At 59.4% G+C, this 23,511-nt stretch overlaps 1 protein-coding gene across 2 annotated transcripts; it reads right to left on the bottom strand.

Annotated features, from left to right (window-relative positions):
* Positions 1-274: 274 nt before the first annotated feature.
* KRT80 (keratin 80) lies at positions 275-22,738 on the bottom strand. Of its 2 annotated transcripts, none has more exons than XM_046662907.1 (10): positions 22,674-22,738; positions 22,199-22,601; positions 16,108-16,316; positions 11,468-11,528; positions 11,109-11,204; positions 4,241-4,405; positions 3,662-3,787; positions 2,832-3,052; positions 2,375-2,430; positions 275-2,242 (listed from the first exon to the last, which is right to left on the bottom strand). In XM_046662907.1, the coding sequence occupies exons 1-10, from the start codon at positions 22,721-22,723 to the stop codon at positions 2,118-2,120; spliced, it is 1,512 nt and encodes a 503-aa protein (XP_046518863.1). In that variant the 5' UTR covers positions 22,724-22,738; the 3' UTR covers positions 275-2,117. The 2 variants fall into 2 exon arrangements, with proteins under 2 accessions (XP_046518863.1, XP_046518873.1); XM_046662917.1 differs by having other exon boundaries at positions 2,137-2,277.
* Between the last annotated feature and the right edge of the window lie 773 nt (positions 22,739-23,511).

Below are 23,511 nucleotides of genomic sequence, written 5' to 3'. Positions count from 1 at the left end.
AGGAGCCCACCACCACTTGGGGGAGCCCTCGCGTCTGTGCTTGCTAAGGTGGCCATGTGATGCCTGGGAAGGGCGGTCAACACTGGTGCAGTCTCCTTGTAGGATGGGGGGGCAGGAGACCATTTTGTGTCACGTTGCATTGGTCTGAAGGTATAACTAGGTCCCTGGACCCCATTCCCCATCATTGGAGAATTCCCCAAGTCCTGTGGTCGACCTGTCTGACCAGTGACTGACCAGTCCTTGCAGGGGAGACAAAAACAGACACGCGGCTTTATCCATGGACAAATCTCAGCACTTTATTGGTCCCTTGGCAGGGAGAAGGGTGCACTGCCCCAAGATCGTCAGCCGGTTGGGTGGGGTGGCTGGGGCATGTGTTGTCTATCCAGATAGTAGAATATACAGCACTGATTTTGCAGAAACAGGAAGGGAAGCAATAAGTTAAAAGCCACATAAGTTATGAAAAAATAATATATATACTTTCTATATCTTGTATCCCCACTGAGGATTTGCCCCCTTGGAAACCAATAAATAGGCAGAGAAAAAGCAGCAGCAGTACCCTTTGGGGACTCCATGGATGTGTACATGTCTGAGTCCCTCCCCTCTGAGTCAGTGGCCCTTCAGCGCCCCCCACAGGCCTGAAGGACCTTGAGCCTAGGAGGGGCCAAGGCCTGGGGCCACCAAGTCCTGGAAAATGAGATGAATGAATGGAAGATGGGCTAGAAGAGGAGGTGAGGCAAGGGGCAGGTAGGGAGGAGAGAGGGAAGGAGAGAAAGCGGCTTGTGGATGGGGAGGCTGGAGCTGCCCCAAAGGCGAGAGCCAAGAGGAGGAAACGGGAGCCCTCCTCTGAGCCCCACATCTTTGTGTTGGATGCAGAATTTCTCTTTGGTTGTCAGGGGCTCCCCAGCCTGATCTCAAGGGCTCAGAAGCTCCCAGATCCGCCTGGACCGTGCCTTCTTCATGGCCCTGCCTGGGCAGGGGAGTGGGCATGGAGGGAGGAGAGGTGGAGGGGGAAGACAAGAAGGAGCTCTAACCAGCAGGTGTGAGGTGTTCCTGGGCTCCGCAGTGACGCAAAGGAGGGGAGGGCCAGGCTGTGTGGCCTTATGGAGAGAACAGAGGCCCTGAGACGTGGGATTCATGGGAAGTGGGCCTGGGTTTCATGGTGGGGGTGGAGTGGGCTAGGGTCTCCAGGGCCTGGTGTGCCAAAGCCAGGTTTCAAGCTGGGAAACACCTGGGCGGGGGTGCAGAGCTCAGATCTCAAGGAGGGTGGTGAACCCCAGGATGGCAGGGAGGAGAAGGGAGGGTCTGATTCTCTAGCCTGGTCTCAGGCTGCCATCCGGCCTTCCCCCCAGGGAGTTCATCATGGCAAGAATAGCTTCTGGAGAAGGTGCTGGGAGCTGGCCGGGAAGCCTGGCCAATTCTGACTGTGACCTGCTGGGAGGGACCCACAGGAGAGGAAAGGGACACAGGTGTCTGGGCTGATCTCAGAGGTCTAGGCTCAGGTTCCAAACACCCAGGGAGGCTCCCCCTCACTCCCTAATACTGTCAGGTCTCTGGGGAGCCCAGGTGGTCATGAAAGACAGGGGCACTCTGCACCCAGCCTCCCCGGGAACTCCAGATACAGGGAGGGTGCCCAAGCGGTCCCCATCAGCCCCTGGTCCACGGCTGGCCGGGGCTGGGTGAGTGAAGGCACCAGCTTCAGTCCTGGGGCAGAGGCAAGGCAAGGCTTGAGATATGAGTTTAGGCAAGGGTTGGGCAAAGGGTCAAAGGGACCTTGGTGGGAGCCCTCTGTTGGGGGAGGAGCCTCAGAGGATCCGGGAGGTGGAGATGAAACGGACCGCCAGTTCCAGTTTACCCAGTGGGGAAAACCTCTGGCCAGAAGGTGGGAAGAGTGGGACTGTGAGATATTGGTATGGAGCGGAGTGGCTCCGAATAGCTGGTGACAGTCCTGTTCCATCCCTGGCAACCCACAAAAAAGCAGTCACCCTTTGAACACTCCTCTCAGTTCAGGGTCAGGTGTGCCTCCCCTCCCAACCTAGAGGCTGAAAACTGCTTTCTTGAGTCCGGCGAGCGTCCCTCTTGCTGCAGAGGAGGGACCTGGGGCTCCTGGTCCAGCTGCCTTACTCTGAGGCCTCGGACTCTTGTGAGAGGAACTTCTCCGACATTTCGGTGATTTGGATCACGGCGCCTTTGCTGTGCTGCTTTTTCCGGGAGGGGGCGCTCGAGAGGCGGGACTTGGAGGCAGCTACAGGGGAAACAAGGGGTGGGGCAGGGAAGGGGCTGGAGGTTTGAGCCACTTAAAATGATGCCTTTAGGGTCCTGATCCCCGCACCCCGTCCCCCGCCCCGCCGTGGGCGCTTGGGGCAAGGAGACTCACCGGTTCTCGATCTGGACTGCACGGTGCTGACCATGGTGGCTGAAGGCAGGTCCATCCTGGGGAGGCAAGACATGGTGGGATGTGAAGGGAGCCTGTGGCTTAAGCTCCCCTGGGATTGGGGGCCTGGGGACTGGCCGGTGCAGGGCAGCTCTTGATTGTCACTCCCAGCCCTGGGCTGCCCTGCTGTGTGACCCTGGCTAGCCAGCTTGTCCTCTCTGGGCCTCTGTCCCATCTCTCCTGCATAAATGGCTAACATTTACTGAGCACTCAAGGCTCAGTTTGTAAGAGCCTTGAGTCCAGTTTGCAAGAGGCCAAGGTCCCAGCTTGTAAGAGGCTGAGCCAGGACATGAACCCAGGTTCACAGCATCATGCTGGAGAGGGAAGCTGACTTTGTGTAGGCTGGTCCTCCATTCCTCCTTCTCCCCCAGCCCCACCCTGCTGGCCCCCCCCCCCTCACCGGCTCTCCTCGCCCTCCACCAGCTTGCGGTAGGTGGCGATCTCGATGTCCAGGGCCAGCTTGGTGTTCATGAGCTCCTGGTACTCGCGCAGCTGCCGAGCCATGTCCTTCTTGGCCTGCTGCAGGGCCTCCTCCAGCTGGGCCAGCTTGGCCTTGGCATCCTGGAAGGCCAGCTCGCCCTGCTCTTCGGCCGCCTTGATGTTCTCCTCCAGGCTCAGGCACTGTAGCCAGGAGGGCAGAGGAAGGGGCCCGTGAGCAGGGGTGGGAGGGAGAGAGTGGGCCAGGACTCACCTCTGTCGTTGGTGGGGTGTGTGTGGGGAGGGAGGGCTAAGCAGCGGCCCTCCTGGGAGTGGTAATGGGTGGCATTGCAGCAAGAGGAGTTTAGTTAGACCTAAGGTGACACTTTCCAAAGGCCACCAAAGAGGGAGGTACCACAAGCCTGCAGAGGAGCTGGTCACAGCTGTCCCCACAGGGCAGCACCTGCTCAGAAGGCTCGTCCTGGCTGGAAGCTGGGGCTTAGGCCTCTACTCCCTTCTCTCTGTGTGGTTGTCTGGAGGCCTGGGAGGGAGGCCGTGGGCTCTGGGTGTATGTGGTGGGAGGCTCCCTAACATGGCAGTGTATAGAGCATGTTTACACGCAGAGCTCATGTAATCCCCATAGCCATCTCAGGAGGACAGGTGAGGAAACTGAGGCACAGAGATGCTAAGTGACCTGCCCAGGGTCACTCGGTCAGGTCTTGCATGTGCTCAGCATGGGTGAGTGTGTGGGTAAGAGTGTGCGTCCCGGTGCTCCGCCCTGCTCCACCCCCAGGTGGTCCTCCAGACACTCACGTGGCTCTTGATGGAGAGGATCTGGGATCGAAGCTTCTGGATGTGCACGTTGAGGTCAGCGATCTCGCTACGGCTGCTCTGGAGGCTGTTGGCATACTCGGCAGAGCAGGCGGCCCGCTCCTCCAGCTGGAGGGAGTGGAGGAGGTGGCAGTGAGGCGCGGCTCCCTGTGTCCCTCTCATTCCCCAGCTCCCTCTCCTCTGCTGCCCACCACCCCCAGGCCAGCCTCCCCCTCAGTGCCCCTCTCCTGCCCCCACCACGTGTCTCTGGATGGCTTCCTCCTGGCTGCCCTAGACTGAGCCCGCACCTGGCCTGGTGTTGCTGGGTGGCAGTACCATGTGAGCTTCTGGAAGGCACAGACTGTGAGCTTTCCCCGCCCCCTGCCACCCCTCAGCCAGCACACTGCTGGGCTCTCACATTCTCTGTCCCTGCCTGCAAACCCTCCGCCGTGGTCTCGGCCCCCCTGTGCTTCCCCATCCCCTCTCAGAGTCTCAGCCCATGAGCTGCAGGTGACTGCAGCCATCACTAGCGCAGCCCCTCCTGTCCTGGCTGCCTCTCTGCCCTGCGCAGTCTGCCCGAACCTGGCTCCGGGAGTACGCCTCGGCCTCCTCCAGGCTGCGGGCCGCGATGGCGTCGTACTGGACCTTCACCTCCTCCACGATACCACTCAGGTCGATGTGGCAGCGGCTGTCCATGCCCACGGTCACCGACACATCCTTCACTTGGGCTGCCAGGTCCTTCAGCTCCTGGCCGGGCACAGAGGTGGGGGGCTCAGGTCTGGTCGGGGGCACCAGGGCCCGCAGCCACGCACAGTCCCCAGGGCGAGCAGACAGCAGGCTACTCCCTGTCCCCCTGGAGCGATGGTCAGATGCCTCCCTGCTCTGACTCCTGGGAAGCAGCTCCTACCCCTGGTTGGCCTCCCCTTCTGAGCGGAGGGGCAGTGAGGGACTCCCGGCTCCAGAGGCTCACCCTGCAAGCCTGATTCCTTTGCAGTTTCCCCTCTGTCTACACTGTTGCCCAGCCCTGGCTGATGGGGAAAACGCCCAGGGTGTCTGGGGCCTCAGGGAGTCTGGCCCCTCTGCTCATCGTTCCTCACACTGTGGCTCAGTGGTGTGCGCCTCAGCCTCCCCCACTGGCCGGGGGCTCCCTGAGGGCCTGGCGCAGACATGTTCATCTCGGCCCCCACATCTCGCAAGGGAGCATCTGGGTTTGTTGAATAGATGTTGGAATGCAAGCCCATGAATGATGAGGGGCTGGAGTGGGGCTGGGGGCCGACAGGCTGCACTCCCCACTCCCGCCAGAGGCTGTGGCGACCTCAGGGTCACCCAGGAGACTCACGGCTCCCGCCCCCTCCCCATCTAGCTGAGGGGCTTGCTGGCAACAGCAACAGGATTTCGTCTCAGTGTTTTCATCTTCTCCCTGTCCTTTAAGATCCCTCCTTTTACCCTACTCTCTCTCCTCTTCTCTGCTTAGGAAATGCAAATCCATGTCCTCAGAGACCCCTGGAAGTGGCAAACCTCCCATTTCCCTGGGGGCTCATTGCAGGCCAGCCTGTGTGCTCAGTGCTCCCCGGGCATCCTCACATCTCCGTGGTGCAGTTGTTAGCCCAGATTACAGAGAGGAAGGAAACTGAGCACAGAGAAGTTATGGAAACAGCCGTGAGTGCAGAGCCGGACTCAGAGCCCTTGGCTGCTCCGGTAAAGCTCCCTTCCAGGGGCAGAGACAGGAGCTGAAGCCTCTGTCTGGCCTCTTATCACACCTGTGGCCCGGCAGCTTTCTGGCCTGAATGCTCGGTGGTGTGCAGAGGCAGGTGGGGATGGGGGTCTTCATAAGCGGCCACAAAGTGTCACCTCTCAGGCCCTGGGCGGCTTCCCCTGCAAGTGCTGAACAGCAACCTGGGCCTGGTGGGGCAGTGTGAGCAGGAGGAGCAAGGGGGCGAGGCAGAGGTCCCAGGGTCAGGCAGAGGAGCCTTGGAGAGGTGGGTGGCAGGCGCCCAGGGAGGTGTGGGTGGGGCTTGCCTGGGGGAGGCGAGGCACAGATGGCGGTTACTCCTACTGGCATTCACAGGCCACCCTTGACCCTTGCTTCAGTCTTCAAATTTTGGTCAGTGTTCCCATTTTTCTGACTGCCTCATGGGTGTGTGTGTATATATATTTTTCTTGTTTGAATCAGGATCCAAACAAGGTCCGGACATTGCACTTGGTCCATGTGTCTCCAAGTCTCTCTTACTTTATAGATACCACCCCTGCCCCATCTTTATTTTTTTTTCCTTATTGAAAACACCAGGTTGCTCGCTTTGTGGCGTCCCCACAGCCCGGATTAGACTGACTGCATCGTGTGCTGGCATTTACCGTGCTCCTCTGCCTCCTGCATTTCCTGAAAACTGGCAGTTGGATCTGGGGGCCTGCTCAGATCCAGATTCGGTTTTTGGCTCATGATGGCATTCTGCCCTTGGTCCCTGACTTGGGCCCCTCCTGACCCTCCATCCGTCTTTCTGCTCAGAGACGGTGTGGTGGAGCCTCTGAGTCTGTTCCCACACAGCCTGGTCCTGCTGACCTGCAGCTCTCGTGGCCGTAGACTGGAGGGTCGGGTGGGTCGGCTGGAGCCACATGGGTGGCTGGAGCCCCGCTGGCGAAGGCTGCCACTCCCCTGTCTGCTCGCTGACCGGCCCCGCCCACTAGCACCCCTGGTGACAAGGATCAGCTCCTGGAAAAGGAGCTTAGGCAATGGTGGGCATCCTGAAGTCCCTCTGGGGGCACCCTGTCTCCGCCCTGGAGCCGGCAGGACCCTGAGCCTAGGGGCTAGCTGCCCCTTAGAGGTCTCTTGAGGAGGGGTTTTGGTTGATCTTCAAATGAACTTAACAGAGATCTCTGGGCAAAGCAGGAGGAGGCCTGACTGGTGCCAGAATACGTGGATGGGCCCACAGACTCATCCCCACCTCTGTTGTCCCCGGTCACCATCAGAGATGGATGCTGCCCATATGGAAACCACAGCCTGGCCAGCACCCGGCTGAGGACAGTCTCAGAGACGCGGCTCTGGGGGTTCCTTGGCTACATGTTGTGGGGGTCACTGAGCACAGGAGTTCCAGATAAAGCCCTCCAGTGGCACTTCTAAGCCAGGCCTCAGTTGGCATTTGTCACGGGCCAGGAAAAGGCCAGGACACCGTGAGAACACTCTGCACAAGGGCTTCCTCATCAGGGTAAAAGGATTGGTGAGACACGGCTGATGGAGCAGCTCAGATCCTCTCTTGACAGAGGCAGGCTGACGTGTACGTGGTAAACAAGCAGGAGACGGAGGGTTCAGAACACTTGCAGACCTGTTCAGACACGTCAGCCCTGCGGGCTGCAGAGGGTATAACAATGCTGGCTTGTGTGGTGTGGCAGTGCCACCGTGGGATGGGCCCCTAGAGGGGCTGTGCACCTGGGAGCCAGAGCAGAGGAGACTGCCCTGCGTGTGACCACCCTTGTCACGGTCCCCAGGTCAGTCACTGAGTGGGTAACTTAATGCCGCCCAGTAGAACGTCATGCTTAATGGCACTGGTCTAATACCACCACCTCCTATTAGCTGGGTGATCCTGGCCCAGTTTTTTTTTTTTTGAGGAAGATTAGCCCTGAGCTAACATCTGCTGCCAATCCTCCTCTTTTTGCTGAGGAAGACTGGCCCTGAGCTAACATCCGTGCCCATCTTCCTCTACTTTATATGTGGGACGCCTACCACAGCATGGCTTGGCAAGTGGTGCCATGTCCGCACCCGGGATCCAAACCGGCGAAGCCCCAGCTGCTGAAGCGGAACGTGCAAACTTAACCGCTGTACCACTGGGCTGGCCCCCCGGCCCAGTTTTTAAACCTGTCTGAGCCCTGGTTTTGTCATCTGTAAAATGGGTATAATTATAAAAGTGACAACAGCTGACATTTACTAATACTTACCATGTGCCAGCCACTGTTCTGAGTGTTTTCATACATTAACAAGATAAATCCGCACAAAAGGCCAGTGAGCTGGGCACTGTTATTCTCCCCATTTTACAGATAGGGAAATTGAAGCAAAGAGGGAGAAAAGAACCTGCTCCAGTTCACGTAATTACTAAGCCAGGATTCAGATCCAAGCTGCTCCCTTAATCTCTTAAAGTCTGTGCTCCCTTAGCCATTATCCTTACTTCGCAGGGTTGTCGTGAAGATTAAAGGAGGCTACGTCGGGAAAGCACGCAGCACAGAGCCTAGCACATGGTAGGTACTCAGTGAACTACCATCAATGTAACTGGTGGAGCTGACCGAGCCGGGACGAAGCGTCCAGGCCAGAGCAGCCCGTCCCTGGAGCAGCCACCCTGGCACCACGCAGGCGGGCACCAAAGTGGCTTAGACACACCAGGTCCCCTCTTCAGGGATGGGCATCTGAGGAGGAGCGCCCGGCTGCAGGGGGTTGTCAGCAGACTCCGCAGCTAATCTCCCTGGAACCAGAGTCTATGGGTGGGGCAGGCGGTGTTCCGGCTGGATGCAGCCGGGTCCCAAACGCACTCGGGAGCCGGAGTGCACCTTGGAAGCTGAGAGGGTCTGGGTCGCCTCAGGGTCCTCTCAGCAGCCTGTGTGCCTGGAGGTGGGGGGCAGCGGGTTGCCCGGGAGGCTGCAGGGTGGAGGTGAGGCCCTGAGCAGCCCATGGCCCCGGTTCCTGGGAAAGGCTCTTCAGAACTTATCCTGCTGTGTCTTGTGCGTGTGTGTCGTGTGTATTTGTGTGTGTGTGTGGGGGGAGTCTGTGGATGTGTTAGGGAGAGGGGAGGCCTGCTTTCTGGGACAGAGTGGGACTATCCAGCAATGCTTTCCTGATCTGGTGTCTGCTCCAAGGCTGAACCTGGCATGTCCACCCTGCTGGGGCCACTCGCGCCCCGCCCTGTTCTCCTTCCATCTGAGGTGGCCGTGGCTGGCACCGTCCTTTGCTTGCACCTGCTCTGCCCGCTGCGGTGGCCACTAGCATATGTGACAGTGAGCCCTTGAAAGGCCGCTAGTCAGAACTGAGCTCTATGTGTACAAAACACAGTAGATTTTGACTTAGTGTGAGAAAAAGAATGTAAACCAGCCCATTAATGTTTTATATTGATTACATGTTGAATAGTCATATTTTGGACGTATTGGGCTAAACAAAATATATTATTAAAATTAATTTTTTCTGTTTCCTTTCCTTTTTTGTTAAAAAAATGTGGCTGGTAGAAAACTTAAAATTACATATGCGGCTCACGTTATCTTTGTGCCTGCTTAGAGACCACTGGTGTGGGGATCTTTTTTGCAAAGGGTCAGTGTTGCCCACCCATGGCAGTCGGTGCATGGGGAGAAATGCAAACCTCACATCCCCAAACCAACTTGCCCCCTTGCTGCCTCCAGAAGTAAGAAGCGCTCTAATGTGCTGAGCGCCCGCTGTCCGCTGCAGAACCCTTCTCCACAGCGATCCTATAACAGCTCCAGCCGCATCCTTCACCCCCTCTGCATGCATCGCCCCTGCCCTTTAAGGCCCCCCCCCCCCGGCTCCCCAGGGCTGCTCATCACACTTTGAATAAGGTCCAACCCCACCTCAGGGCCAGAGGCTCCTGCCTGCTCTGCCCTCACCACGGCTGCTTCTTTCTCTCCCTTTCCTCACCAGACGTGCTCCTGCTGGGTGCCTTGTAGAGTTCTTCCTGCCCCCTCCATTCCCCACTGGCGGACCTCCCATTGTGGGCCTCGGTGTGCTGGCCCCGCCTCTGACACTTCCTGCCCTCGGGGCCTGAAGCACTCCATCCAGCACTGCTGCGTCCTCTGCTTTCTTTGCATCTCAGCACTTGCACCCTCCAAAACGATCTTGTTCAGACACTTACTTGCTTGTTCCCTGTCCCCTCTTGGCTAAGCTGTCCCCTCCCGAGAACAGGCACTGGCCCGCCCAGCTTGACCGGGTAGGCACGCAGTCAGCATTCATTAAATGAATGAATGAATGAATGAATGAATGAATGGATTTAATCCTCATCACCACCCTACGACCCTGGTACTATGACTCTCCCCATTTTACAGAGGAGGAAACTGAGGCACAGAGAGGAGAAATAACTTGCCCAAAGTCACAGAAATGGTAAAAAAAGGTAGAGTCAGAATTGGGGTCTGAGGGCTGCAAAGTCTGAATGGAATCTGCAGCCCTGGATTGGGGAAGGGGCCGAGAAGTTTGGCAGGTGTGCCTCGAGCAATGCCCAGGTATATCGCTGGTCATGCCCGGCCCTCCTCCATCAGGTCTCCACACCTGCAGGGCCTCCGACCTGCCTTAGAGCTTGGCTCCGGGCTGGCGGAGCTGTGGGGAGCAGAGCGGAGCGCAGATTCTGCCACACTGGCCCTGCTGCTGTCCGCCTGCGCGCTCCAGCCCACAGCCGGTTTGGGCAGAGGAACCCTAGCCCACTTTTCCAGCCAATCAGTGGGCACGCTGCCCTGATCAGGCCCACAGGCTTGGCCTGGCTGTGGAGGGCTCTGCCAGGGACAGGCGGCTTTTCCGTCCGGGTGGCTGATCTGGGTGGTCTGCCCGGGAGGGCTGCCTCCCCGCTGTGCCCAAGGGCAGTGATACTCCCTCTGTCATGCTGCCTCCTATGTCCACAAACAGGCCTCAGGCCCATGGAAGCCCTGCTGGGGGCTGAGCCCTCGGAAGGAGTGTGGCCCATGTGCAGCCATGAGGCCCAAGCTGCCTCCTCGCGGGACAGGGCCATGAAGCTGTCCCCTAGGGCCATTTTAGCAGAACTTTGTGATGGCAGTGGTGACTCTGATGCCTGCTCTGACCCTGGCTGCACTGCCATCATTTGGCACCAGCAGTTTGCAGCACACAGGCCGCCATGCCCTGTCATCCCCAGGGCCGTATGCGGGCCGCACTGTCCCCCCAGACTCAGCTGAGGACTTAGGGACAAGTGTGAATGTGCATGGAGGCTCCTCTGTCTGCATCTACTGGGTCATTTTTGTTCCATTAGAAGCTAGTATTGTCTGGGGACCAGAGGCTCCGACTACAGGTCTTCCCTGCCTTAGCCCCAAACGGGGAAGGTCAAAGTGCATGCCTATCAGAGCTGGAACTGTGGGCGCCTGTGACCGAGGCTGCAGGGACCAGAGAGACATCAGTTCAATAGGAACGGCTGGTCAAGGCCCCCGTTCCCTCCTCTGAGGTCACCTCCCCACCTGCCCAGATGCTCCTGGTCCCCTGCATGCCTTCAGCACTCCACACACAAGAAGGCACAGGTTCCCCTGGGAGAGAGGCCCGTGGGGACCTGCCCATGCTCCACGACATCGGTGACGAGGGGACGTGTCAGATGACTGACAGCAGCACAGGTTTAAGGGTTTAGGAAATTGTTACGTCTGTGGCTGGAACCAGGAGCGACCGCTGACGGTTCGCTGCCCTTCCCTCCCCTGCGTCCCTCACCCGTGGACCAGTCAGCGCTTGGCTCTGTGGGACGCTGGCCCGTCTCCTCACCTGCTCGTAGACGGTTTTCATCAGCTCCACGAAGCTCTGCAGGCCTTTTAACTTGGTCTCCAGTTCGGTCCGTCGAAGACACTCCGCGTCCAGGTCCTGGGGATGGGAGTAGGGGTGAGTGAGGGCAGAGCGAGTGGAGGGGTCCCAGGGCAGGAGTGGCGTAGGGGGCACTTTGCTTCCTGGGTGAGATGGGGGTGACCTGGCTCGGAGCCTGGGAGAAGGAGCAGGGTGGGGACAGGTCTCTCTGTCTGTCTGTGGTCCTGGGACTCAAGCCTCTGGGGGCGTTGCTTGGGGATCCTCAGGGAAAGAGGGGGCAGAGTCCATGAGGAAGGAGCCCCTGGGGCAGGAGGACAAGCTACCTTCTTCAGCTGGACAAAGGTGAACTCCATGTCTGTGCGCTTGGAGATCTCCTCTTCATACCTGGGAGGAGCGGGGTAGAGGGGAGAGAGAGAGGGAGAGAGAGAGAGGGTGCCTGCTCAGCTGGATGTGGGGATGTGGTGGGGCTTGGGGTTTGGTTAACCCTCCTTGGGTGGGGCTCAGGGCCTCTGCTGTCCCATTTGATGCCTTGTGCCAATTAGAAAAGAGTGGCCCCTCCTTCAGGTGGGTGCAGCCCCTCATCCTCTCTGACACATCCCCTCTGATCCCATGACCCCCTAGTGCTGGCTCTGGGGAAGCAGGCAAATCTGCGCCCCATTCTCTCGTTCCTTCCTGATGATCAGCATCTCTAGGTGGCATCTGCCTCCTTCCTGGCTCCGCCCACAGTCACCTCCTCCAGGAAGCCTCTCTTGACTGTGCAGCTCTTGCACCCTGACACTTTGCTCCCTCATTGTCTTCCTATCTCCTCCCACGAGTCTCAGTTCCAAACAAGCTGTGGCTTTGGTGGAGTCTGCTCTGAGCATCCCGCTCACGCTTCCCCCTCTCCCACCTCCACCGGCCCCATAGCTCCCCTCTTCTCCCCTCTGCTTTGCTAGCTCGTAGGACAACATTCCATCATGTTCCCTCCAGAGGGAGGACAGAAATGTGTGGATGTTGCAGTCAGAGGGACCCACAGTGTGTATTTGGCAGGTAGCTCCACCCCTCCTTCCTTGGCTCCCTGTCTACCAGGGGTGGGCGTGTACGTGTGTGCCTGTGTGTGTGCGTGTGCGTGCATGCATGGGGGCTGACAAGGTCCTTGCCGATGCAACGACAGATGTACCCAACAAAGGTGGTTACCCTCCTTTCTCAGATTTGCCTCCTCACTCAAGTCCACCTTGTGTTTGGATCAAGGACACTGTGGCACGGGGGGGACAGGATCTCTGGATCCCTGACCTTACCCCCTCCCTCCAAACAAGACCTCTGTCCTGGCCCAGGGGTGGGTGTCTGCCAGCCGCACATGTCCCGCCCTCAGCCCTGCCTGCCCCAGACGATGCGGGGATTCCGTGGCTTCCTGTTTTCTTCCCTCCTCTCCAGGGAATGCCTGAATCACCCGTGGCTCTAATTACAGCCGCCCGCCTGCCCCAGCCCCTCACCTCACAGCAGGGGCAGCGTCACCCATCGCCCACATCAGCTGGTTGGACCTGCCACCCTCAGGCCTTCTTTTCCACCAACCTCCCCGAGGAGCTGAGGGGACAGACCCCAGCGGGGCGAGAGCCACAGGGCACTTGGGTCTCTGAAACTCAGTGTGCCCAGTGCGCACACTCTCCCAGGCCACTGCAGTGGCTTCTGAGGGTCGACCAGGGGCTTTGAGGGTGCAGGTTGGGGGATGGGGCAGAGGGTGGGCCAGGGAAACTGTTCTGCAATCTGGGGTCTGCCAGAGTGAACAAAATGCCCAGGAAGCTGTACCTGCACCCTCTCCTGTGACTCTCAGAGCCTCCGGCTAGGGAGGTCCTGTTGGTCCCATTTCACAGATGGGGAAATGCAGGCTCAGAGAAGGGCTTGGAGGCAAGTGTGGGGTGTGGTTAAGCATGGGGCTCCAGAACTAGACGACCTGGGCTCAAATCCTGGCTCCTTGCTGCCTGGCCGTGTGACCCTGGAGAAGCTGCTTGCATGTGCCTCAGTCATGACAATAGTGATGTCATAAGGAAGTGAATACATGAAGTGTTTACAACAGTGCCTGGCACCCACTGCAGCTATTATCATTACTGCCCGACTCTGCTCTCTCCACCCCCAGGCGCTGGCCCTCATCCCCTCTGCCGTGGCCCCTGGTATTTCTGGAGAGAAATCGTGGGGAGCCTCACTGCAGAGAGAGTCAGCGGTTCTCTGTGAATCCTTTGCAAATCCTCAGGGCTGAGCTCAGGTGAGCAGGCTTCCCACTGGATCTGGGGGCCTCTGAGGACTTCGCTGCCCTGGGGACAGGGGCCTGGGGAGCCCCAAGCTAAGAAGCCCCTCATTGACTGGCCCTCCCAACATAAGCCTGGTGGTCCAGCCTCTCGCCTTCTCCTCTCCCCTCTGGAGAGCAGAGTTCTGCCTTCCTGGGGGCAGGACCTTAGTGAGACCTGCAGTGGTGGCTCTCCGAGGTGCCAGACCTCCTCCTTACCCCTCAGTGACCTTCCCATCCTTCTGTGCAGCCTTCCCTCTGCCCCTTCTCATCCACTCTCCTGGATTTCAGCCCCAGTTCACCCCCTCAATCAGATGCTCTTGTGCAGTGAACAGCTTGCACGATTGTACACAGTGTTCCTGACTCACTTGCTATGTGGCCTTGGGCAAGCTGCTTCCCCTCGCTGGGCCTCTGCTTCATCCTTATAAAGAGAAGGGTCAGCTAGCTGATCCTCGGGGTGCTGGTTACAGCAGAGTTTTGGAGGTCTCCATCCCTCCAGAGGCTTAGGTGATGTCATCCCCGCTTCCACCCCCCAACCCCTGCCAGTCTGCCAGCTCCCAGCTCCCATACCCGTCAGCCCTTTTCAGCTCATCACCCCCCAACTTGTTTATTTCTAGGAGTGAAGCTGATCTCATCGGCCCTGCGGAGGCAGGGCACACCCCTCCCTGTCAGGGCTTGGCCTGCTGTCTCCCGGCTCCTGGGGCCACCAGGCTCTGCAGAGCCAGGCTGCAGCTTCCCTGGCTCCGGCCTGCAGCCCCAGAAGCCCTTCAGCCTCACCTCCCCTGATTCCAGTGGGTTCCCTACCCTGGAAGGGAAGAGATGCCCTGAGCCTAAACAGCAAAATCAGGCAGCAGATCAAATGAGGGGCTGAGCCAGATTAAAACAACAAAGACTGTTTGCACAGAACTTCCGGTTACAGGGTGCTCCGTAGGGTGCTCTGGCGGGGCTTAGGGAGCAGGCTCACACCCTGGCGGGCTGAAGTTGGGGACAGGACTTAGCATGCATGGCTGTGTGACTGAGGACAAGCCCCTGCCCTCTCTGGGCCTGTGTTTCCTTCCCCGTAAAAGTAGGCTCCGAGGCCGCCATCCAGCTCTGCCATTCTCTGATCCTTTGAGGGCCAGAGACCTACAAGGTCTCGTGAAATGAGTCACAGATTCTGGTGCACCTACACCATTCACCTTGTCACTGTCAGAGGTCAGATGTCACAATTGGGCAGCTCAGAAAGGGCAATCAGACTCCTTGTGTGTGTTTCCCAGGACCTAGGAGGGCAGGGCTGGGAGAGAGGTGGCCCCCAGGCCAGGGAGGGGCCCAGCCACAAGGTCCAGCCCAGGCCAGGGCTGCAGAGCATGCCTGTTGGCAGGAAAGTTCCAGCCAGATCCACAGATGAAGAATCAGGCCGCCAGAGGAGGGAGAGCTTCTGTGTGACCATCTCCTCTGAGTGTGGCCTGAGCAGAGAGGTCACGTAGAGAGGTAGTGGGCAAGCTGAGCCACAGCCCAGGTCACTGGACACCTGACAGGCTGCCCCAACTCTCCAGCCAGGCCCAGCTGGCTGTTCCTGAGACTGAGGCCGCACCTTGGAGCGCAGGGCTTGGGGCTAGGCCCGCCACTGGAGGAGGAGAGGGGTCCAGCCATACTGTGTCCTCCCCTCGTCCTGGCTGGGGGCCTCTTGGCAAGGAGACCAGACCCGAGGAGGGGGCACAGAGACTCTCTGCTCCACCCAGTCTCCTGGTCGTCGAAACCCTGGCCACTGTCTGGTCTGAGAGGGTCACCTCTCCCTGAGCCACCCAAGTGCCTGGTCTGCCTTTCAGGACCGGCCAGTTCAGTTCAGCAAACCTGCGTCAAGGACCGCTGTGTGCCGTGTCAGGGACATCAGCCTTCCAGGGGATGGGAGAGTGGCGTTTATAACAGCCAGGCATCAGCCCACACCCTTCTCACTCCACACAGGAGGAAACTCAGGTTCGGATGGTAAGTAACTTGCCCGAGGTCACAAAGCTAGTGAGAGGTGGGGGCGAGGAGTTGACCCCTCCCAGGCGATGCCCTTAACCACTTGACTGTACTGCCTGCCAGCTGCTTGTCCCCCTGTCCACCTGCCCTGCTAAGCTGCGAAAGCATCTAGCAGTCTGGGGCTGTGTTTTCCTCATCTTGCTGATCCCAAGTTGGCTGCTGAGGTCAGGCAGGCATTACCTATAGGGGACTGCTTCTTTACTCAAAGAAAACCCCCCATTTCTGTCCCCCGCCTGCATGCACCCCCTTCTCTTTCCAGCCCAACTGAGGTCAAAATCTCAGGCCACATCCACAGCAGGCGACCATCGGTTGCTCTGGCTGTGACAGTTTCCCATTGCCAGTAGGATGTGTGGATGAGAGCAAGCGTGTTTAAGGGCTGGAGAGGAGGGGATAGGGGCCAGGGCTGCAATGGTGCCCGGGGGCCAGCAAGCACGAGGCTTAGCTGTCAGGCAGCACCAGACTGACTTCATTTCACTGCATTCACTATATGGGGAGAGCTGTGGATTCACTACTGTATCTTCCCAATATTTAGAATACCAGCGGGCACATAGTAGGTCTTCAATAATGGTCTGGAGGAAAGAAACGTTCTTGAAAGAAGTTTCCTCTTCTCCGGGCTCGAGGGGTCCCCGGACCTCGCACCTGAGCGCTGGTTGGCCTCACCCTCCACCCCTGCCCACGGCCCCACGGGGCGCAGCCTACCGGATCCGAAACTCCTCGACCCGCTCGAGCATCTGCAGCAGGTTGGCCTCCAGCTGTCCCCGCTCCTGGCTCACTTTGCGCAGCCGCTCCTGCAGCCGGCCCTGGTACTCCTCGTAGAGGTGCCCCAGGTCGAAGGCAGCCGAGTCCTGGCCCTGCAGGAAGCGCCAGCGGGTCTCCAGCAGCTGGTTGCGCTGCTCCAGGGCCTGCACCTGGGGGAGCAGATGGGCTGCGGTGAGCGGGCCGCCGGGGAGTCGGCCGGTCGCCCCCGCCAGGTCCTCCCTGGGGACGAGCAGCTCGTCTGCTCTGCGCATGCCCATCGGGACCTTCCTCAGTGCGCGCGCTGAGCGCATCTCCAATGGCGGATTGTTCAAAGGAAGATGGTGAGATAAGGAGGAGATCAGAGAGAGGTGGAGCCCGTTAGCCAAGGTTTCGAGGGGAGGAGCAGGCCAGCTAGAGGAGGGGAGGGGGAACGAGGGTGGAAGTGTGCCCTTCCACCCTCTCAGTGGAAGGAGAGGCTCTCCGTGCCTGCCTGGGGCTTGGGCGGGAGACCCCGGGGAACGTGAGGTACCAGAGGCACGTCTGCTGCCCCCATCCCCGCCCTTGACAAGCCTGGTTTCATCTTGTCTGGGAAACTCAGCGCGGTAGGGCCTGGAAAGGTCTTCCATGCTAATCCTGCCAACAACCGCGGACTCGCAGCTTCTGCCAGCCTCAGTTTCCCCAGCTAGATGTTGGGGATGATATCCCTGCCCTGCCCACCTCTGAGGGCTGTTGGGAGAAGAGCCTGGGCACGTGCTTTGGCATAGTAATGGCAGCAAAGGCTCGTGTGGCCCTCCTGTGTGCCAGGCCTGGTCCTACAGGCTTGATATTTGTAACTCCTTAAGTCGGTACAACCACCCGAGGAGGGGTTGTTATCAGCTGTGCTTTACAGATAAGGAGACAAGGCACAGCAAGGGTCAGTAACTTGCCCAAGGTCACAGAATTAGCAAGTGGCAGAGCCAGGTGTGGAATCCAGGCTGTAGGGTTCAAAATCCTTTAACCACCGTGATGTATGCCTTCTGTCTGCTGCTGGGTCACCAAGGGTCCTGCGACCCACCTGCCCTTCCTGGGCTGGCTTCTGTCTCCAGTTAGGGCCAGTTCTGCCTTGAGGATAAAGACTGGGTTGGGGGCTCTGGGCCCAGCTGCTCCTCTCAGACTCTGCCTCCTTTACGCTCTCCCGCTCAGACTTCTACAGAGGCGTCCAAAGCCCACGGCTCACGCCCCAGCCACCGGCAGGCTGTCAGGGTCCCTCCTGAGTCCTCGCCTTCCCTCCAGCCAGTCCAGCCCAGCCAGCCTGGGGCTCCCCCTGCCTCTTCCCCACCCTGACTGTCCTCTCCAGGCTCTAGCCTCTCTCCTCTCCACCATCCCAGTCCCTCCCCGGAAGCGCTCCCAGCTCCCCTTCCACAGGATGAGGCCTCAGTTTATCTGCTCCTCCTCATCTGTCCTGACCCACCACTCTCCTGTCAGGCTAGAACCATCTGCTCCCCTCTTACGGTCCCAACGCCCGTCCCGCCCCCTCCAGCAGGGGCCCAGGACAGAGTTCCACCACTGAGGCAGAGGGGACGGCTGGGGCCTGGCTCCTGGACAGTGTAGGCTGTTGTCGTGAGGATGCTGTGCTAACTAGCCCAGTGATGTTCCCTGTGACCACTGGCAGGTAGCTGGGCCTCCTCCCCACCGCTGCTGGCACCAGCTCCCAGAATCGCAGCCTGAATGAGACAGAATCACGGCCAGGAGCCTTTCGGATCAGCTGGTCTGTCCCTTTCATTTACGGAGGAGGAGATGGGGGCCCAGAGCAGTCAAGCGACTTGTCCAGGGTCACATAGCAATTTGGTGGCCAAGCTTCCCAGACAGACCCATCTGATGGAGGCTACCCACTCTGGACCTTCATGGGCTCCCTGTTTCTCCTGAATTTGGTGCCAGGTGGGCCCTCCTCTCTCCCTGCCCTGCCCCCAGCCCCAGGTTTTCCTGAGATGCTCCGATGCCCTTGGGAAGTCCCGTTTGACATCCACAGCAGACAGCACCCGCAGGATTGTTGGACGATGCATTTGTGGGCTGTCGTTCCCCTGCTGGACTCCCACTCGGACTGGTAAGTTCCACTTGCAGCTGACCTTAAGCCTGCAATCGGCTGCAGTCGCAGACAAACAGGTTCAGTAGGGGTGGAAGTCAAGAGGGTTTCTGTCCTACTGGTGTCTGAGAGGGATCGTTGGGGGGGAAGGAATCTGCTTACCCCACCTTCCCTCCGTTTTGACAAGCGAAAGCCCTGTGTTTACACGGAGGGTGGGGTGAGAGGAGAGACGGGAGGCTGCGTCCTCCACCCAGGAGCAACAGAAAGCCCTTTCCATCAGGAAGTCCTTCCCCTCGTCTAGCCTCATTCCCCCATGCTTCAGCACTAGCCCGCTGGGAGATGGTTGCCTTTGGCCAGCCAGGCCAGCCGGAGGGCCCTTTTGGTTGTGGGGGATTCGGGACAGCCCCCTCCCCCTGCTGCCCCTGGAGGAGTCGCTTGTTGTCTCAGCGGGTGGGGATGGAAAGTCATCCCCCACCCAGGATCTGGCCTGCAGAAGCCTCCTCCCTCTGGGAACAAAGGCCTGGGGAGGGCCCCTAATCCCGGGCCCTGTGAGGTGCCAGGTTCCCTGCCTCCACCCTGGCAGCAGAGGAGAGGTCACCTCTCCTTGCCCTGCTCCCCCTCCTGCTGACACCCACCCTCAGAGCACAGCGGCAGCCCCAGGAGGGGCCTCGGAGAGCAAGCCCCTGGTCTGCCTGCCTCCCGTGCTACAGATGAGCAAACTGAGATCCAGAACTCTCTGTGGCCCAGCTCTGCGGTACTCCTGGGCCGCCCAGCTCAAAAGCAGGCCCCCACCTGGGGAGAGAGGTGCTTTTTGTGTGGGAACCGAGCAGCCCAGGCTGGAGCTCCCGGTTGGGGTCCCTCCAGGGAGGGAGGCTGACGACCTTGGCGGCTTCAGGTCCGGAACCCATGGGCCCACAGTCCCGACAGGGAAGCTTAGAGGGCGGTGCCCCTGGGGCAGGCAGGTCCTAGACCTCAGGGCTGTGTGTGTGCGTGTGTGTGTGTAATCCACTGCCTTCAGCCAGAAGTTGGCTTTGCCCCCAGAGCTCAGGGTCTCTTCGTTGGGAAGGGCTGTCTGTGCCGTCCTGCATGTGGGCAGGCCCATGCCTTCAGTGACTTCCAGAGGCCACACGGGCCTAGGGGAAGACACTATCGCATCCCCCTGCCTCCAGGCCTTTCACCACCCTCAGGCGTCCCTCTCTGCAGCCTCCTTAGGCTGACTGCTGGCTGTCCTTCCTCTTGTCCCACCTCCAGGCCCTCTGTCTGCATGTGAGAGTGAGAGGCCCAGCCGGCAGCCACTGAGGGATGTGGGCCCTGCCCTCTTCCTGCATCCCTCGGCCTTCTCTCCTCCTGCTGCTTCTGCTCACCCCGCTCCTCTCACGGCTGCAGCTGTACTAGGCTTCCACTGGCATGAGCTCAGGGCTACTCTCAGAGCAGGGAGGTGGAATCTGAAGCACAGAGAGGGTAAGTGCTTGCCCAAAGAAGCACAGCCTGCGAGTGGAAGAACACTGCTCCAGGGCCTGGGCCTACTCCTGGTGGTCTCTGCCTGACAACCCTCTTCCTTTTCCTCCTTGATGCTCTGATGTCTCTGCATGCCTCAGAGGGCCAGAAGGGGCTGTGGGGCTGGAGGGCCCCTGCATGTCTCTTCTCTTTGCCTAGAGCCCCCACCCCTGGGCCCATACGTCTCTTTCCAGCCCGGTGCTGCATCCCTATCCACGAAGCTCCTCCCCATCTCCTTCAGCAGGGCCCCTCCCTCCCTCTTCTGAGGCTCCTGCCTGGAAGGGGCTAACTAGGTTCCAGAGCTCCCTGGGCCGGGCCCATGTATGGTGTTTGTTGTTTAACAAATAGAACACACATGGTACACGATAAGTCCTTTTCAAAAATTACCCTGTTGGATTCTGACAAACCCATTACACTTATACATACTGAGGCACAGAGAGGTTAAATAATTTGCCTGAGATGACACAGCCAGTCGGAGGCAGATCCAGGATTCAAACCCAGTAATTCGGCTCCAGGTTTCACACTCTTAACCGCTGCCTGCGTCCACTGGGGTCCTTGCGGCCTTTACATGGAGGGCCGTGAGCTAACAGACATTCTGCGTAGAGTCGGTGGACCAGCTGGGGCTCCTCAGGCAGAGCCCTAGCGACCAGGGCCCCCAAGGGCTGGCGCCCTGGGTCCCACTTTGAAGACCACCGTCTCAAGGCCAAGGCTTGAGAGTTGGGAGCTCCAGTTCTGCTAAAGACCATAGAGGGCATTGCCCTGGCCCCTGGGCACAAGACCCCGAGCCCTTGGGCCCCCTCCCTGTGCCTACACACCCTCCTGTCCCCATGGCGGAAGCACAGGGTGATATCAGCCCTGGCGTTCAGGGAGAAAAGCCACCCATCTGAGCCAAATGACACAGCTCACGAAGCATTCCTTTTAAGGGATTAAACCGGGCTTGGAGAGGTGCCGCTCTGCAGGGACCTGCCTCCCCAGGGCAGCGGGCTGTTCTTTAGGGCACACCGCCCAGCGTAGGGCCTCTGTGCAGCCGGCTGGGGCTGGGAGTGGGGATGCCCCACCTCAGTGCATGGTTATCCTCCAGCAGTCACTTCTCCTCCACACCCCCGACCCTGGGCCCCGCAGGTGTGGGTGCAGGATGGCAGTCTTGCCATGTGGGTGGGGTGGGGGGAGAAATGACTCCCAGAGACCATTGGCTTTGTGTCTCACAGACCTGGGTTCAAATCCCACCACCGTACACTTGCTGGTCGTGTGACCTTGAGCAAGACACAACCTCTGGGACGCTCCTTCTCTGCAGAGCAGGGGAATCGCCACCGCGGAGCGTTGCTGCGTGGGCCAAATGTCTTATGAAGTTCCCACAGAGAGCCAGGCACAGGCGGATGCTCAGGACGTGTCACTTCCTTCCCTCTGCCCCTCTCTGCCAGTGCCTGCCTCACAGGGGGCACTAGCAACGTGCAGAGGAACACAGAAGCAGGGAGTGCAAGGTGCAGACTGGGAGGTAGGGGTTCTGGTTTACGGGGGGGCAAGAGGGCTGAGTTTTTCCTATCTGTAAAATGGGCATAAAAATGACTTCTTTCGTAAAGTTGCTTAGGGAAATAGAGATAAACATGTAAAGCGTCCAGGACAGTGCCTGGTGCAGAGTAAGCAATAAGTAGCAGCAGCTGTTACTGTCATGCCTGTTCCTCTCGGGCAGGGCAGGAGGGAGCAGGGCTGGGAGGGCTGGGCAGGAGAGTTTCTTGGAGGAGGTGAGGGAGGAGCAGGTTTGGGAGGTGGACAGGACTTCCTCAGAGCTCTTGAAGCCCGTGCCCAGGGGCAGAGATGGACGCCGGTGCCACACCAGCATGCTGGCTGTGGCAGTGGGGTCTAGGAATGCTGCGTGCCCGGGACTCACTCCTTGTGCTCAGGTGGGTGTGGGCAGGCCTGGCTGGCTGCCTGTTTCTGACTCGCAGCCTCCGTCCCCCGCATTCCTATCTGCTGAACTGCCACAGCTGCGTGCCCGCTCTGCAGCCTTCTTTTGGGGGCCCCACAGGCCCCCTTGGCTCTGCCAGTGCCTCTGATCCCAGGAAGCTGGACAGGGCCAGAGGCCTGGACAGGAGGGTGGACCCTTGCGAGGTCATCTCCACTGACCATCTGCCTCAGAGTAGGACTACAGACCACACCTGCACCATCCATTCCTATGGGGGGCATCCTCTTGGCCACACTCAGAGCTCCTCCCTAGTCCATGCCTGTGGGGAGGGGGACCCCCGACCTCACACATTATTATCCAGACATCCCTCAGAGGCCATCCTGGGGTCCCTTTCTTCCCCCATGCCAGGATGGCTCAGGGACTTCCCTCCCCATCTCTCTACCAACAACTGGCCTGCGAGTCAGCAATGCCAGCTCCCCATTGGCTGGAGGCAGGGGTGGGGCATGATGCTCGGGGAAATACAGAATTCAGCCACCTGCCCAGGCCTGATGGTCGTTAGTTTTCAGGACTCCCCTCCCACTTCTGCTCACCTTGCTGATCAGGGAGGCAAATTTATCATTGAGGATCTTCATCTCTTCCTTCTCCTGGTTCTTCTGCTGCTGGATGGCTGGGTCCACCTTCAGGTCCAGGGGTACCAGCAGGCTGGGATTGGTGGTCACCTTGGGGATGGTGCCAGCTGGCCCACAGCCTGTGAGGCTGTGGGAGCTGAAGCCTGGCCCGGGGGCCCCGCAGCTGCCCCATGCTGAGGTCTCAGGCCAGGGGCCGCCTGCCGATGTCACCTCATAGCTGCTAGGGCTGCTGAAGCCAACAACGCAGGAGCGGCAGGCCATCATGGCCCCCGGGCCCGGGAGCAGGGAGGGCACAGGGATGAGCGAGCGAGTCTTTGAAGTGTGGCGGCGGCTGGCTCCGGTCGCAGGCAGGACAGGCTGGGGACTGAGGAGCAAACACCTGTTGTACAGTGCTCATTACCTCCAGGAGGGCGGGACGCCTCCCAGCCCGACCAACCTGTTAGATGATGTGGCGTTCCCGCCCCTCCCCCGGCCCCACGCTCCCATCTCCTCCCAGGGCCGGGATCTGCCCCGCAGAGGGGGTTGTTCCCAGGCCCCCACCTGAGCCGGGCCTGGCTCCAGGGCAGGGGGCAAGGCTGGGTTGGCTGGCCAGGTGGGGGGTGGGAGGCAGCAAGAGGAAGGGCAGATCTGACAAGGAAGGAGAGAGGAGAGAGAGCTGCTCTGACCGCAGAGCTCACTGCATACCTGAAGGCTGACGTATCTGGGCTCACATACTTCTGGAAAAGATGAGGCAAGCTCCCTGAGTGTGTCGGGCAGCTGACCTGGGCACAGTGCCAGCCCGACACTGGAAAACAGCACCTTTGTTATTTATTTTTCAGTTGCCCACGAGTCTCCCCGGCTTATCTTCTCCTCTTCCTTCCTTTATCTTCTTTAATCTTATCGTCTTCCTTCCTTCCTCCTTCTGTCCCCCCTTCCTTCCTTTGATCTGTCTTTTATTGAGCACCTCCTGTGCATCAGAGGCTGGAGAGGACGCAGGTGCTCAAGACCAAGGGTCCTTGGCTTTGCATGAGTGAGACTGGGGTTCAAGACTCAGTGGGCTGCTCACCATGGTGTGGCCTCGGGCAGGCTCCTTAACTCTGTGCTCGTGTGTAAAATGGGGATGAAGATACCGACCCCGCAGGAAGTTAGCAGACAACCAAGCAGAGGGCTGGGCACAAAGGCCTGAGGGAATGGCGCCTAAGACCCGGGGCCTTCCTTCTGGGAGCTGAGTCCATCGGGGAGCGACTGCAGCTCTGCCTCTGGCTCTGAGAATGTGCCCCTGCCTCTCTCCCTCT

The sequence above is a fragment of the Equus quagga genome, chromosome 1, assembly GCF_021613505.1.
Source record: "Equus quagga isolate Etosha38 chromosome 1, UCLA_HA_Equagga_1.0, whole genome shotgun sequence".
NCBI classification, from domain to species: Eukaryota; Metazoa; Chordata; class Mammalia; order Perissodactyla; family Equidae; genus Equus; species Equus quagga.
This window is presented reverse-complemented; position numbering and strand designations above follow the sequence as displayed.